The sequence below is a fragment of the Macaca mulatta genome, chromosome 9 (assembly GCF_049350105.2).
Source record: "Macaca mulatta isolate MMU2019108-1 chromosome 9, T2T-MMU8v2.0, whole genome shotgun sequence".
NCBI classification, from domain to species: Eukaryota; Metazoa; Chordata; class Mammalia; order Primates; family Cercopithecidae; genus Macaca; species Macaca mulatta.
This window is the reverse complement of record NC_133414.1, coordinates 23,992,881-24,009,723: the sequence shown is the minus strand read 5'-3', so window position 1 is coordinate 24,009,723 and position 16,843 is coordinate 23,992,881. Positions and strand designations below refer to the sequence as shown.

The following is a 16,843-nucleotide window of genomic DNA, read 5'->3' as shown; positions in this document are numbered from 1 at the left end:
TATTTTAAAATTATTAATGACAGACTTAGGGGGTTAGTCTAGCAGGCGCATCGTAAAATTTTGTGAAGAATGGCATTGCGTTTTCATGTCTTAAAAGACTCAACTCAGCATAAAAGTGTTTGAAATTATATTATCCTCCCCCGGAATGTTAGTATTTATCTTTACATCTCACGTACACATCCTGCTTTATTTTCTACCTACTCGCTTTCATATCATTCTCCCGTACGAGATTACAAACTCCTTTACAGCAGAAATTGTGGCCATTCATGTTTGTGTCTTTGTACTTGACTCACTCAGTAACTGCTTATTGAATCTAATCTTGACATTTCTGGGCCTTGCTGTACCTGCTTTGTAAGGATAATTCTATTTGGCTTATAAAGATTGTGGTTTTATCTAATTCAAAGTTGCAAAACTGTTAAAACTTTCTCAAAGTTAGTAGCCAAAGTGACTCATTTAGAAATGCATAGTTTATTTACATATGTGTGGGTGTAAATAGGTGTGACTATGTTTACATGCATGTCTATACTTTATAAATAAGAGGGGAAGTGAGCAGTTCGAGCATGTGAAAGGTTCAGGAGATGGACCCAGGGAGCGTTCTTTCGTTGCTCTGAATAAGGAGGGAGGAGGAACGGTGCCGGAGCCAGGAAGGAAAGCATGTTGTTTCCTTGGATTATTTTGTTTTCATTTGGTTCACACCTACGGAAAAGAGGACCCTTCCAGATTCATCAACATACAGGGAAAGGCAGTGCATGACATTGGATTCTTTCTGCTGAAATAAACAAGCTATGGTTAGCTGAAAGGGGTGGGAGATTTGGAGCTCGTACTGAATGCAGGTTGTACAAAGTTAAATAGAATAATCCACAGTTTTGAAACTATATGCCTATATTCTGTTTGCTGCAATACAAGCTACAGTGTTTTCTGCTCATGACCCATGTTTTAATAGTCGCCCATTGCTTTGTGTTGGTTGGTATAAGTGCAGTTTACTTGTTAGCTCACCCTTTTGTTCATTTGTAAAAGGCAGAACTCTCATCTTAATACGTTTATGTTAAGAGAAGACCTTTTTTCTTTGATACTGTCCAAATGAGAAGAGAATTTCCTTCTTGGAGTGGTGAACAGGAAGGCTGGGAAGGGCAGATGGCTAACCTCGGACCACATGTTCTCTGTGGTGCAGAAAGTAGATATGATTATGGATGGGGCTGTTCTGAGACAAGATATGTTATTTGTAATGTGAGCCAAGCAACGGCTACCCAAAGGTGGGAGGAGGGATGGAGTTGTTCCTGGGAAAATATTCCAAGAATACAAATTCTATACCTAGAAAACTTCTTGTAAGAAAGTGAATCTAAGAAAGCAGTCAGGTTCGTTCCTCTGAAAAACATGAAATGTGTTACAAAAAGCCTTATAATATGGAGTCTGCCTGACCCCCACCCCACTGCTCCGGGGAATGCGTCCAGAGGTTGCAGCTCACTGGCGCCCCCCGGTGGTAATCAAGTTTTCTCCTATTTTATTGTTTGGGTAAGACCCCTGTGGTGGTGAACGGGGCAAACCTCAATGTCCGGGGTTGGAAGATGTTTGTGGTTTTTTTAGGTTTTATTCAAGCTTCTTTGTCATTCTTTTTCTCATAGGCCAAAGAACTGCCAACTCTGAAAGATAATGATTTCATTAATGAAGGCCAAAAGATTTATATTGATGACAACAACAAGAAGGTCTTCCTGGAAAAACTAAAGAAGGATGTTGAGGTAAGAACAGTCAGTGTAGAGGCCATACTAATTGTATAAATATCAGCCCTGTTGGTTTTTAGAAGCTTTTTAAACCATCTATTTAAATCTGCAATCAAGGCAAAAACCTATATACTCTAAAGTCAGACACCAAAGTGTCTCGTGTTACATGATCTGGTTTAAAGCAAACACATGCCAGTTCAGCAGCCCTCTCATTTAGGCACCAAACACAAGCAAGCACCTGCTGTCATGTGCTGGGAATCCCCGGCCCCAGGCCCCTGTATTCTGTATTGGAATGGCCCATGAAGACTGACCTGCCCACACCAGCCAGTTTGGGAGGGGCCAGGGGAGTACTAGACTCTGTGTCAACCAGCAGAGCATCTCAAAAACAAATGTTCAGTCACTATTAGAGTCTTGGCACTTTCCCCTCTAAAACACATGTCAGTGCTGGTAAACATAGCCTGGATCACTTAATGCTTTCTTATCTCCACCAGTCACCACGAACCATGTCATGAGGCCCCAGTGAGGCCCCTTACACATCGTGGGACTAGCCCAGAGGCAGCTTGGGACAGTAGGTCATAGGGGACAGTGAAGAGACATAAAACAGTGTCCAAGGGGCTTTAGTCCATAATGATGGAGTTTTGCTTTAAAACACTGTTCTAAACATTTAAAATGTACCTTTTCCTGTCATTTAGTTTATGATAAAGGCATTGCAGCTTTTCCATTGGATTTGCTCATTTAAGTCTTTTATAAATAAATCCAGGGAAAAAGATTATTTTCTTGGACTTCGTTGAGTTACAAAACAATGCAGTGGGAATTAGAATTTAGGCAGCTACTAAACTAAGGTTTTCTTAGCTCTTGCTTTCATTCATTTATGTACACTTCCCGGCACACCAGTACAGGGCTGCTACTTAGAGGCTTTGTGGGAAGATTGGCTTTTTCATGTCATTAAACAAAAAAAAAAAAAAGAAAAGAAAGAAAATGACTAAAGCCAAAGAGAATGACTGTCATACATTTGTATTTCCCATGAAGGCAGAAGCAGTATAATTTCTTTTTACTCTTCTAACAGTTCTTTTTATTACAAGAAACTCAGACTAAGTTATTAATACTTAATATTTTTAGACCATAAATAAGTTTAATAAATTTTTTTACATTATTTTAACCTTTATGGTATACACACTTGGATTAGAACCTATATGTTCGTTATTTGTGAAGGGTATAAGCATCTACTTTTTTGTTGCCATTGTTTTTAGAGACAAGGTCTTGCTGTGTTGGCCAGGCTAGAGTGCAGTGGCATGAGCATAGCTCACTGCAGCCTTGAACTCCCAGCTCAGGCAATCCTCCCACCTCAGCCGCCATAGTAACTGGGACTCCAGGCGTGCACCACAGTGCCTGGCTAATTTTTGAATTTTTTTTTTTGGTAGAAACAGGGTCTCGCTATGTTGCGCAGGCTGGTCTTGAACTCCTGGCCTCAAGCAATCCTCTCACCTCAGCCTCCCAAAGTGCTGGGATTACAGGCATGAGCCACTGTGCTTAGCCTATAAGCATCTACTTCAAACAGACATACAAGTGTTTGGTTTTCTCTTGTAACATTTTCCTCCAGTCTTTCATTAAGGAATGTTTTGTTTTCCTCAGTTGTCAGTGGTTATTAATAAAATGTATTAGTTAAGCATTTCCCCCTTGCTTTGGGATCTGTTTGATCCAACTGATAAGTGTCCTTAGTAAATATACTCTTTTGGGTTTTTATTGATTAATCAGCAAATCTTTGATACTGACAAGAATATTGTTTTAGCGATTATGGTAAGTAGCCATTAGGCTTATCTGTGACCTATCAAAAATTTTTTTTTTCCGTTGGCAGTATATCACTATGATATTTAGACTCCAGAAATAATGTAACTCAAGCAGTTTAAATTTATAGTTGAATTACAGAAGGATCCTCTTAGCTCTTTTGTTGTCTCTAATAATACCATTGATTAGAGGACTCATAGCCTAATCCCATACATGGCTCAAGCACTTAGCTGTTTCATTGAAATGGAGGCAGGTATAAAACATTCTTTCATTTAAAAATATTCTCAATAGCTGATAAGTGCCTTTAGTTTTGAAATTAATGCAGAACCATCATTAAATTTTTAAGCAGGTAATTATGGTGAAGTAGCTTGACATCTGATCTTGATAATGAGGCTAGAATTTAATTGAGTTTCCTTTTTTCTTCAGTTCCATGCTTTCTAATTTAGCTAACTGACCCGCTGGAGTTTCATTACAGTTTTGTTGTTGTTGTTACTCTTTTTCCTTAATGCCTCAAGTAGGAGATCTGAGTGTATTACAGCTCAAAAAATCTAGATTTTAGGAAAACTAGTTTTCATATGAGATTCTAGTTGCTGTTTTTCTATCATTGAAGCCCGTTCTGTTCCTGTGCCATGCTGGGTACTTGCATCCACATAGCTTTGCACGTAACTAAACACATGTGAGTCTTTGCGCGCATGCGTACACACACACAAATTGGTGTATGAGGAGTGACAAGCACTTTTTCCTTCTGCCTTGTGTTTTGTCAACTCTGATCACGGCCCTCAAGAATCAGCCCTGGTCTCTCCTCTCATTGACTCACATGATGCAAAACTGCTGTCCCTCTGTGGCATCCAGGAGTACCCATCGCAGGGCACTTCAGCTGTCCGAGGTTTATAGCCCCCCATCCATGGAGATGGGTAAGAGGGGATAGGGTGGTGGGAGTAGTGGGATGGGCGGCACCATTTATGGAGCACATCAAGCCCAAGTCCTTCCCATGCAGTCAGTGTCACTTGTCATTCTCAAAACAGCCCCTTGACAGTGGTCCTGCCCCTACCCTAGTTTGATGAATGAGAAAGCCGAGCCCAGAGACGGTATGTAATTTGCTCAAAGGCACAAAGCTTCTAAATTCAGACTGGGGCATCAGGCCCTCAGAAGGCACAGTACTTAACTACTTTGACATAAACACAAGTTAAAAATACTTGTGAGAGCACAGTGGAGGCTTTGTTTTCTGATAATTGCTCCAAAGGAGTATTATTATAATTTTTAACAAGTGGTAAGATACAACTGTTAAACAGGGTTGACTGGCATTTTAATTCTACTTCACAGATATGTTGGGAGATGGTGATGTGGTAGAACACAGTGTGTTAGTATAAATAAATCAACTGGAAACCATTGTGAGGATAATCTTAGACTCACAAAGATCTTGAGGAAGATTCTAGGTCAAAGATTTGTCACAGCAAGGAATCAATTATTAAGGAATTAGATGAGAAGCGATATTCTGGAGGGAAAAAAGAGGCAGATCTGAGGTCTAGCAGGTGGTTTGTGAGAAGCTGGAAAGGAAGAAAAGCAGGGGACCTAAAGACTGAAAAATCTTCACACTTTGAAATCTTCTGTTCTTAAAAAATAAAGAACAAATATATTGTGTTCTTGCAGTGAGCCGGAAGCTGACCCCACAGTGCAGCCCACACTCCCTTTCTGTCTTCTCTTTCCATCCACAAGCTTCCAGCCCACAGTTTTCTCTAACAAAAATCTCGGATTTATTGCCACACTTCATTCACTGTACCTCAGATCAGATTTAAAATAAAATTTGAGGCCAGGTGTGGTTGCTCATGCCTGTAATCCCAGCACTTTGGGAGGCTGAGGCAGGAGGATCGATTAAGCCCAGGAGTTTGAGACCAGCCTGGGCAACAGGCTTTTTGTAGAGACCCCATGTCTACAAACAGTTGTAAAAATTAGCCAGATATGGTGGTTCATGCTTGTGGTCCTAGCTACTAGGGAAGCTGAAGCAGGAGGATCCCTTGAGTCCAAGAGTTTGAGGCTTCAGTGAGCCATGATCACACCACTGCACTCCAGCCTGGGTGACAGAACCAGACCCTGTCTCAAAAAGAAATTTAAGATGTGAAGATCAGAGCTCATGAATTAACGGACTTTTCCATATGGTTCTTTTTCCCCCGGTCCACAAACTGAAACCTGTTTAAATTTGAAATCTTGATATTAAGAAGACTTCTACCATAATCAAAACAACATTGACAGTTATAAATCACAGCTTCCGTTATTTTGTGCAAGGCACCATATTCTTTCTCTCAGCTTCATTATCTTAATTCTTCCCCACCCCTGTGAGGTGAGTGGCATTGTCCCATTTTAAAGTCGGAATGACTGAAGATCCAGGAGGCAAACTCGTCAAGCGTGGAGCTAGCGAGAGGCCGAATCAGACTTGCTCTTTGCTTCTTGAATGGGCCTCCCTTGTCAGCATGGCCTGTCCTTTTCACCACTGTGCCATACTTGGTTTTTCCCATTTCCACCTCAGTCTCAGAGATTTGAAAACATGAATAATAATCCCAGCACTTTGGAAGGCCAAGGCAGGGGAATCACTTGAGGCCAGGTGTTCAGACCATCCTGGACAACATAGCAAGATTCTGTCTCCACACACACACACAAAAATTAACTGGGCATGGTGGTGCACCTCTGTAATCCAGCTCCTCAGGAGGCTGAGGCGGGAGGATCCCTTGAGCCCAGGAGTTCAAGGCTACAGTGATCTGTGATCACACCACTGTACTCCAGCCTGGGCAACAGAGCAAGATCCCATCTCTTAAACAAAAAGAAAACATGTGCAATACCCATTGCGACTGCAATTTCCTCAGTCTTCTTGGGTGCCTTAGAACAGCTTCTTACCTAAAGATACAGTTTTCATCACTGAGCTTCTTACCTAGAGATACATTTTTCATCACTGATGGTTTTTGGGTTGTGCTAGGAGTTGACTGCACCTTTATTTCTTCCTCACTGGAAGATGAGAATAAGCAGTCTGACCACAGGCCTGAGGCCCAGGAAAATTACTCTGGGCTGCCCAGTGTGGCGAGGAGCCCAGATGGGGTGCCAGGGGAGGCTGAGCCCTGAAGGCTCACCATGGTGAGTGCGGCTTTTCAATCCCAGTTGTCCCCTTCCCTCCCTGCCCTTTGGCAAATTAATCGCAGACAGCCCCGACTTCTGTAACTAAAACACACTTGAAGGTCAGCCCGTAGACCTTCCTCTTAAGGGAAGCGTATTAAATGGTCGCCTTGCGCTTCCTTCCGAGAGATGTTGCCTCATGCAGCCTCAGAAAGGTTTTCTGTTGTTGCTTTGTTGTTTGTATTTGCCTTTAGTAGTTATTTCCTGGTGGAAGCAGGTTGGGGACAGTTAGGGAGAGCTGGGGGGACAGATAGGGATAAAGTAGCAGGCAGCCTATTCTCTTGTCCAACAAGTGCCGCATACTTTCCTGAGCCCTCTGCCTGCTGGGAGTCGGGAATGCAGTGAAAGCCAAAACTTTAGAGCCCCTTTTGAGAGGCTGCCTTGCTTGGGAAAGAGAGAAGTTTTCAAATACTCCAGCAAAGTGAATGTGCAACGAGGCCATGTGCCTCTGGGGAGGGAGTGTACGGTGCCCTAAACACCCAGACTCCGGGGCTGTGCTGCTCTGTGTGGTGCCCTGCCGCTAGGCCTGAAGGCACAGGAGGAAGTACCTGCCCACAGGGAAGAAGCCCAGGAAGCGGGCAGAGCAGGGCTCAAGTGGGCTCCAGATGTGGATGGGGCCAAGCTATCCAGGCCTTCTGGACCATGTGAGTTTTGTTTGTGCCCCGTGAGAAACGTGGCACTATGGAAATGTCTTAAGCAGAACAGGATGTGATCAGGTTCACATTTTGAAAACTTGTGCCCTTTGCAGAGGACTGGAGGGGAGGTTGAGGCACCAGTCAGCCTTTGCCACTTCACAGGGACCTTCCAAGCACCCAGAGGGAGCAGGGATGGACAGGAGGGGGGGCCTCTTCCCTGTCACTGCTCAAGCTGAGCAAGGCCTGGCCTGGCTCCAGAGAGGCTTCCAGGTGTAGGGAGGGAGGCCAGGGAAGCCGTAGATCCAGGGAGCAGAGCCAGGCACCATGCTAGGCTTGGGAGGGGCAGCGGAGGTGGCGAAGGAGACCCTGGCCTAGTCCTCCAGGAGCCCAGAGGCCTTGGAACAACAGGGCAGGGAGAAGTGGGCCCACCATGAGTGCCCCCCACACACACCCCTCAAGCGTTGGAGAAGACTGGGTACTTACGCTGCAGTATTTTCCAAATAGGCTTCTGAAACCCCAGGCCCGCAGGGCATTCTGACAGGGACGGGGAAGCAGGTTCCATGATCACAGCGGTGCCAGGCGTGCTGCTGCTGACCACCTAACCGGTAGTCCAGAGACCCACAGCGCCGAGTCACGTGTGGAGGGCCTCCTCCGATGCCAGCTGATTTTAACTCATTACCTTCCTCCTAGGGTTGCGAAAGGAGAGGGGAAAGCTGCTTTCAGGCAGCCTCCAGAAGTAGCTGATACAGAGCAGAGAGTGCGGGCTCAGAACGGGCCCTGAATTCACCCCTCCTTGGATTTGAATCCTTGCACTCTCGTCCAGCTGCTGAATCTGGCTGCTGTCTCACACGGAGAGCCTGCCCCCTGCCTTGGATCTTGTCACCTGTCTCTATACCCTGGAGTGCCCAGTTCTCTTCCAATCCACAGGCCCATATACAGCGGAGCTGTACCCGAGACCCAGCTCCCTGGCTGGCTTCACCGCGCTGGTGGAGGACTCAAGTGAGCCTTCCACCACTGCAGATTTCTCCCCACAGCCTGGCAGCTGCCGAGATTCTAGAGCAGGATGCTGGAAAGGAATCTGGCAGAGGGAGGTGCAAGTGGAAAGTTGGTTCTCATGTTTACTGTAATGGGGGAGTTTGGGGAAAGGCCAGGGGGATGAGCGGTGGCTTCCTCTCCTCTCTGGGCCCCAGAAAGCTGAACGCAGGAGCCCCATGCTGTTTCCACGAGGGGTTTGCCTCTCTTTTTAAACAAACAGGTTTCTCCCACTTTGCTTAAATATTTGAGTGTAAGATTTGTATAATTTCTATTTTCTGAGCTCGGAACAAATGGGGAAGATGTAGCTGGCCCCGGGGGATTCCTGGTGGGAAGGCTGCAAAGTGGGAGCTCTGGCCAGTTTGCGGGGCTGAGCGGGATGCTGGCTGATGGAGAATTGCAGGCACTGGGAACCAGCTGGAGAGTGGGACAGACCTGTGCCCAGGGGTCCTCTCCTCATCTGTAAGGAATCAGGGCTTCTCATTCAGTTTCGAGACAAAACTCCTTCCCAGCAGGCTGAGGAGAAATGGCTCTGCGGGGCTCAACAAATTGATTTCATTTTTAGCCAGAACTTCAAGACCTGTGATTTTCTCTGCTTGCCCTTTGCATGAGGACATTTGCTTCCTAAATTCTATCAGCGTAGCCCAGAGGCTGCTCAGCCACTCTGCATTCCCTAGTGAGGTGGCGCTGAGTCCTTCCAGAGCCAGGACCGTGAACCTTCTTGGACCCCGAGCCCAAGGTCACAGTGGAACAGGACCCTGTGCAGAGCCAGCCAGCCACGGGGCCAGGGGAGCCAGTTGGGTCCAGCCCACAGATGGGCTGCCACTGTTTTCAGTCAGCATAACCGTCCACATTTTATGGCATTATTGGAACGTTGTGCTGAAGGTCTCAAATCAGAAAAGGGAAACAAAAAGAAATCGTGATCTGAAAAGTCAAAAAAGAACTGGGCAGACAGGAGTAGCCAAACACACAGAGCTGGGTCTTGCCCCCACATTATGTTGTAGCCGCGGCTGGAGGAGGAGAGGGAGGACAGGAATCCTGGGTGTGTGGGGCCTGGTGGAAAGCACCTTGTTGACCCGGACAGGACTGCATTGCTCACCAGAGGTGGACACAGTGCCTTTGCTTTTACTTATTTGCAACAGCGTAACGATCGCTTCCGCAGCCGCAGAGTGTGCTGAATTCCAAGGTGCTTTCCCGAACCACAGCAAGAGACTCCGCTGGAAGCTACTTGGGAGGTGCCTGGGTTTCCCCCTTAGCCTGTCTTAATTGTTGGAAGGAACTTGCTCTCCCTCCCAGTCTCTCTCTGCATCTCTCACTGGTCATGCTTCCTGCTCTCTGGTGAAACCCAGCCACCCTGTGATAGATCCACGCCTCTCCGCCTCCAGTGTGGCATTCCAGGGAAAATGGCCCGAGCTCTGAGCCAGCCTGAAGTGTGAGGCTCCACTCCGGAGTGTAAGAACATCCATAAAGGAGGCACCGGGCGCCTCTGCTGCCCCACTCCGCAGCCTTCCCTCTGGGTGTCACCCGAGCTTGTCTCCTTTTTTTAAACGTTGACTTTTATGTTTAAGGTGTGGCTGACTGACCCTGTCTCCTCTGTCCCCAGTTTCTGGCCCAGCTGAAGCTCATGGACTATAGTCTGCTGGTGGGAATTCACGATGTGGAGAGAGCTGAACAGGAGGAAGTGGAGTGTGAGGAGAACGACGGGGAGGAGGAGGGTGAGAGCGACGGCACCCACCCGGTGGGGACCCCCCCAGATAGCCCCGGGAATACACTGAACAGCTCACCACCCCTGGCTCCCGGGGAGTTCGATCCGAACATCGACGTCTATGGAATTAAGTGCCATGAAAGTAAGTTTGATTACTGTGGACCCTTTTTCATGTGAAGTGGTTTGACTTTGGCCTTGTCATCTACCAGGAATCACTACCCCAGTTATGAGGGTGCTGTCCGGCAGCACTCATCCTCCAAACTCCAAAGAAATGGATTTGAGGACAAGAATATGTTAAAGGTAACCGTGATCTCAGTGATGAAACATAAGGCAATTGGACCTTTGAATTCTGTGATGTTGAGGGAAACAGCAAAACCACAAACTATACTATACATATACAACACACCTGTACATATGCACATACACACTGGCATACAACACATGTTCATATGCACCCATACACAAACACCAGAAATGCTTTAAAATACTAATACATTTTTGCTTAGTTATCTTTTTTATCTAAGTCAAAAGCATCATGAATCTAAGGAACACACATGTGGTCCTCTGTGACCCTTAGGTTGTCCTCTTGTCATCACCACCAGCGCGCTCCCTCTCAGGGATGTGAAGGGTGTGTGAAGCTGGGCCGTGTGTGTGGGGTGGGAATCTGATTTGCTGCCTAGACTGGCTCTGCCGTCCTCCCCAGTTGGCAGGCCTGTGGCCTCTTCCCTAGAGTCAGATAAATCTTAATCCACCGTATCCAGGTGATTGGGTGCACCAGTTATTTGAATATTACATCCTACCTTAGCAACTGATCCATGACAAAACCAAAATATTTTCGTGATAGGATAAAAACAGTTTCTTGTTTTTTGAATAATAAAAACTGTGGCTCATCGGTTTTTTTTTTTATCTCAAATGGCATATCAGCTGAGGATGTGAGTTCTGTTTTGTTCTGTTTCTGTTTTGCTCACCAAAATGTTTTCTTCAACACAGAAAATTAGTCAAATGTACTTTTCTTACTGTTCATATCTTTGGAAATGGATAGAAAATAGACATTGTAGCTGGGCGCAGTGACTCACACCTGTAATCCCAGCACTCTGGGAGGCCACGGCAGGCAGATCACCTGTGGTCAGGAGTTTGAGACCAGCCTGACCTACATGGAGAAACCTCGTCTCTACTAAAAATACAAAATTAGCCGGACATAGTGGTGCATGCCTGTAATCCCAGCTACTCGGGAGGCTGAGGCAGGAGAATCACTTGAACTCAGGAGGCAGAGGTTGCTGTGAGCCGAGATCGTGCCATTGCACTCCAGCCTGGGCAACAAGAGCAAAACTCGGTCTCAAAAAAAGAAAAAAGAAAATAGACATTGGAGTAGATGTATGCCTTTATCCAGTTCTGATACTGTATCCAATGAGAATTATGAACAGTACATCAAATGGTAGAAAAGCATTAATGCACATAATTAGTTCTACTTGTTTTATAGGGTATTTTTAAATAGCATATTTCTTCACACCAAAGCAATACACAATCATTAAAGAAAATGCAAATTAATAATAAAAAAAGACTCCGTTCCACCGTTGGCTCTCCACTGTTGCTATGATGTTTTTAGTTGTTATTGTTTTTAAATTGGAGGGGGACTGGGTCAGAGAGGCAAGCTGTCCGTTTAGTCAGGATATGCAGGAGTGGTATGGAGTTTGTCTGTGGACTCCTTCCATCCGCCTTCCGCTGAATCCCCTCCTTCCAGCCTCACTTCTCCCTCCCTCCCTCAGCAGCGATGCTGGCCCTGGTGGTGTCACATGTCCCACAGTCATTGCTCTCCTGTCTCTGCAGACTCGCCTAGGAAGGAGGTGTACTTCATGGCAATTATTGACATCCTTACTCATTATGATGCAAAAAAGAAAGCTGCCCATGCTGCAAAAACTGTTAAACATGGCGTGAGTATCTCCATTTTGTTTCCTCGTCTCCCTCTCCTGACTCCTCTGTGTGGCCTGTAACTCAGGGATCACTCCTTTCTGCCACTGAGCTGCTTTCTACTGAGCCATTCAAAGCCCTTTAGTGACACTTGTTCCCTGGGGGCAAGTCATGTTCTGAGCATAAGACGCAGAATCCGCAAATGCTCACTGCTCACCCCTGCTCTTACCACAGCTCCCTGTGGCTTGCAGCGAGTCACTTAAACACGAACATCTCTTCTTTTTACACGTGGGGGACACTGACAGGCATGCGCATCACTAGGATGTCATACAAATTATTTTTGTTTGAAAAATGTTCCAGAGACAAAAGTGCGCAAGAATATAATGCAGTGTTTTAATATGAAATGTTCAAACCTGAAGCATGATTGTCTGCTTAAGACACTTCCAAAGTATACAGGATTCTATTTTTCTCACAGTGAGTTGTATTTTTCCACTACAGAAATCTTTTGAGTGCAAGATCAAAGTTGCATAATATTAATTACTCACCTTTAATGTGCTTGATGGGAATTTTCACTGCTCTAGCCATATGTTAAGCTATTGAATCCCCCATGAGAAGCCTATGAAAGAGATACTAGTGTACCTGCTTTTGTTAGTTGGAGAAACTGAGGAAGACAGCTTCAGGAGTAACTTGCCAGGGCCTCATACTAGGAAATGGTAGGGATGGGATTCCTCCCGAGGACCAGCCCCCGCTGCTCTGTGTTCATGCTCATCTCCTTACCTTGCCTGCAGACCCCTCCTGCCTGGCCGAACTTTACAGCTCGCCGAGTTCTTGCTTGTATTGCAGGATGCCATCTTTGTTTTGCAGAGGTCCTGAAAGCCATAGAGCCCACCCCACACAGATGAATGTCTGCCCTGGTTTGTTGGCCCTGGAAGGAGAGGTGCTTCCCACAGACTGTGTAGAGCTAACCAAGATTCGCCAGAACCAAAACCTCACTTGAAACCTCTTCTTTTCTATTTTAAAACAGAAATCAGCCTAACACCGTATTCTATTTGCCAAAGAAGTATTTCAGTCACCTTGTCAATAGCTATGGTATTCCTGCTGTATGCAGAGCACGTCAGTAAGCAAGGGTGCCTGGTGGCTTCCACCCAACAGAAACTTTTGAGTGCCCTTTTTAAACAAATGTCTGTACCAGGTGCACTACCCCATTCCCTCATTCTGAGGCCAGTTCAGGAGGCTGAGGGAAGGGTCTTCAGAAGGTGGAGTGTATCCTAGCCAATATGGTTCCACATTCATCCCCCTATAAGCCACCAGTTTGCCTCCATAGTGTGACACATGGCATAAAATCACAGGTAGTTTACAAGAAGAAAATATTACTCTCAGCAAAGGAACGCTGTGTTAAGCTGCTGTTGGGGACCATTCCCTGCCTTGGAGCCTGGGCTTCTCCATGCAGCCCAGGCCTGGAAATATTACAAGTTCCCCCGTGAACATGGGTGTCTGAAAACAGCACCTGCTCACTTAGCAAAACTCTGATCTTGCCCTTTGCAGCCCAGGAAACTGGCCAGTGGCTCCCTTGAGTGTGCTGGCCTGCACCTTGCATCTCATAATGGAAAAATCCCCCACTGGGCTTCTGCAAGGGGCCAGGCTTGCTGGCTCTCTGCAGGGGGAACAGTGGCACCCCGTGTGCTGCTGCAGAGGGAAGCCATCACCTGGTTATGGTGCAGGGAATGGGCTGGGGGCGGCTGTCCCGGAACCTGTGGCTGCTGCGGTTGCCCCTCATGTCTGAGCACTGAGCTGGACGCCTCTGTCCGAAACCAAGGGGGTCCTGGAGAAATAATGTGGCTTTAAGTCATTGTCATTAAGGTTTCCCTTTCGCCAAATGTTGATGTCATTCTCAAGGTGGCTCCCGTCTGCCTTCTTGAAACGTATAATGTATCGTTTCCGTGGCTTCTGAACAGTTCCACTGTTTGATAGTAGCATCCCAAACGTGGCCCATTTGATTTTTTTGTGAGTTGCAACAGCCCCGGTGTGTATGGTAGCATCTGGTGCTCCTGTCGCCCTTTGTCTCATTTGCAAACACAGATTCCTAAGAACCTTGATTATTCAACCACAAGCGCCAAGATATTTTGAGTGATGTTTTTCAGAGCAGAGACTGCATGGGTTTGAAACTTACTTGCTGTATAGTCAGCTGCCGTTGGAAATAGCTGTAGATATTGAGTAATAATTTGGGGAAATCAAATATTATATCAGTATTTCCTTTCTTAAAAACTGCCCAGGCTGGCGCGGAGATCTCCACCGTGAACCCAGAACAGTATTCAAAGCGCTTTTTGGACTTTATTGGCCACATCTTGACGTAACCTCCTGCGCTGCCTCGGACGGACATGAACATGAGATGGACAGAGGTGGCTTCAGTGTAAGAAAAATGAAAACCAAACTCAGTGAAGTACTCATCTTGCAGGAAGCAAACCTCCTTGTTTACATCTTCAGGCCAAGATGACTGATTTGGGGGCTACTCGCTTTACAGCTACCTGATTTTCCCAGCATCGTTCTAGCTATTTCTGACTTTGTGTATATGTGTGGGGGGTGTGAGTGTGTGCGCATTTTAAAAGTCATAAATTAAAACAGATCCACTTTGGTCAGAATGTGTCCCAACAAAGACCCTTTGATTCCAGCTATGGCCGAATGAATGAGTGAACAAGTGAACACACGTGTTGGGGAGGGGAGAAGGAAGTGCATGTCAGGCACCCGTGTTGGCATCACGCGACAAACTGTGGATCAGTTTTGTTTTTTGTTTTTTGTTTTTTTTTTTTGAGTTGAAAGATGTGAGACAGTATTCAGAATAATGAAGATAATAATGATTATTATAATAATGATGATTCCAAGGAAAAAACCTACAGCGAATGTTCCACTTCTACCCCGCACGCAAACACTCCCTAACACTGGTAACCTGAGCCCCCAGCACTGGACGGAAGAATGCTGGCGTCTCCGTGTGTACTGGTTCAGGGTTCTGGCCCCAGCCTTGTCAGGACCCCCTGGTGTTCAGAGCCCCCACCCCTCCAACAAGCAGCTGATGCCCCAGTGATTCTCTATACATTTTTCACCTCGGCCAATATGTCCAGGAAAACTGCTTACTTCTCTTTTCTTGCCTGGAGCATTCATTGTTACACCCTTACTTTGCAATATAGGAATTAATGCTACAAAATAAAGTAAAGCTTACCTGAAAAGTGCATAGTTTGGGGCAATGGTATCTACATCTCCCACTGTGGGAAACCAGCAAAGCATCAAAACTCCGAATTCTCTGTTACCGAATGCAGATCTGAATTATAAGATGTTTATGTTTGACTATTGTTTCAACAGTGGGATTTTGTTATGAATTATCCCTTTAACTGAAACCCTCAGTTTTACTGTTTACATTATTAGGAAAACAGGGATATCTTTTGAATCTAAAAATTTGATGTACAGCGTGTGATTTTTGAAGTTTACATGTAAAGTCACTTAACAGTGTAGGTGAAATAATGTTTGTCATATTTTGAGACATCCTGAAGTCATGTTTTTATGTGTTTTATTCAAAGTACACGGTAGACAGTCTTTCACAATAAAAGGAAAAGGTTTTTTTTTTTTCCTCCAAATGTACATTTATCAACCTAATGATTTTTTTTAAAAAGAGATTTCACCCCAGTCTGGTTTATGTAAGTTCATTGCCCTAAACTGTGCTGTTTTTAATCAAGTTATAGATTTCCAACCTAGATCATGTATCTACCAACTCTCCTGCATTTTCCAAAAGGCGTTGAGCTTAAATATTAATCTTGCTTAGAGTAGGTTATCCACTTATATGCTGCGCTACGGCCGTGCCTTTGAAACTCCTTGTTTAAAACATGATATGATTTTTGTGGGCAGTTTCAGAAAAGAAAAAAAAAATCTACCCTTTAATTCTTACTTGCAACTCAACACATCTCCCTGCCGTACTGCCTTTTCCAGGAACTTTACTTCAGGGCTCTCCCGATTGCAGCTGTGCCCAGTGTATGTGGATCTAGTTCAGTCTTTGGAAGCTAGCGGTCATGCCCTCCCCGTACTGTCTACTGATTCTACATAGATTTGTTATCCTCAGCAGACAATGTTAACACCACTGTAACAGTGTACAAATTCGTATTTTATGTATTTAAAGTAATCCATACTGTGATTTGGTTTTTCCCTGGACTGTTCATTCTGGCATCAGATGAGTTTTTGTGTTCTGAAGTCCTGTTGTGGTTGACCCGAGACTACAGCCGTGAGACCCTGAAGTAAAGATAAGGTACACATACATTATTGGAGTAACTATTTCCTTGGGGCCAATCTGTATATGCTTTTAGAAGTTTACAGAATGCTTTTATTTTTGTCTATAACAGTCTGTCATTTATTTCTGTTGATAAACTATTTGGACAGAGTGAGGACGTTTGCCCTGTTATCTCCTAGTGCTAACAATACACTCCAGTCATGAGCCGGGCTTTACAAATAAAGCACTTTTGATGACTCACAAGATGAATCCTTTGTTCCTCTGTCCCAATTGTGTCTGTTCCAAACACATTTTAAATACTCGGTCCTGACAGTGTCTTTAGCTAATCCTTGAGGAAATAAAAATGGAATTGTATCTTTTTAGTTTCTAGAGCCTTGCCTTCCGTTTGGGAATTGCCAGTAATAACAGAGTTTCACAACACAATTGACTTTGCTGCAAGATGAACAAGTAGAGGAAAAGAATCTCTTCCATGATATCCTATAAAGTCATATGTTTTGTTTTTAGGTTTCATACACCTTAGTTCTATGTGTGTCAGCATTTTTTTGAAACTTCCTTGGGATACCATTGATGGATAGGAGACTTACGGCATTCCACTTGGTGCCAGGTTCACACAGACAGTTTGTCTACA

The 16,843-nt window shown here is 45.1% G+C and overlaps 1 protein-coding gene and 1 long non-coding RNA gene across 9 annotated transcripts in view; both read left to right on the top strand.

The window, feature by feature from the left end:
- Positions 1 to 16,458, top strand: part of PIP4K2A (phosphatidylinositol-5-phosphate 4-kinase type 2 alpha) — a 177,150-nt gene extending 160,692 nt beyond the window's left edge. For 7 of the 8 annotated variants that reach the window (XM_015146609.3, XM_015146607.3, XM_077945960.1 and 4 more), the window contains 4 exons: positions 1,623 to 1,736; positions 9,936 to 10,179; positions 11,865 to 11,968; positions 14,219 to 16,458. In XM_015146609.3, the coding sequence (XP_015002095.1) occupies positions 1,623 to 1,736; positions 9,936 to 10,179; positions 11,865 to 11,968; positions 14,219 to 14,299 (543 nt within the window). In that variant the 3' untranslated portion in view covers positions 14,300 to 16,458. The other variant, XM_077945958.1, reaches the window with a different exon arrangement.
- Positions 1,743 to 9,233, top strand: LOC144331087 (uncharacterized). The gene is made up of 2 exons (XR_013397967.1): positions 1,743 to 9,008; positions 9,040 to 9,233. It is a non-coding gene; the product is annotated as an uncharacterized LOC144331087 (long non-coding RNA).
- Positions 16,459 to 16,843: the final 385 nt, after the last annotated feature.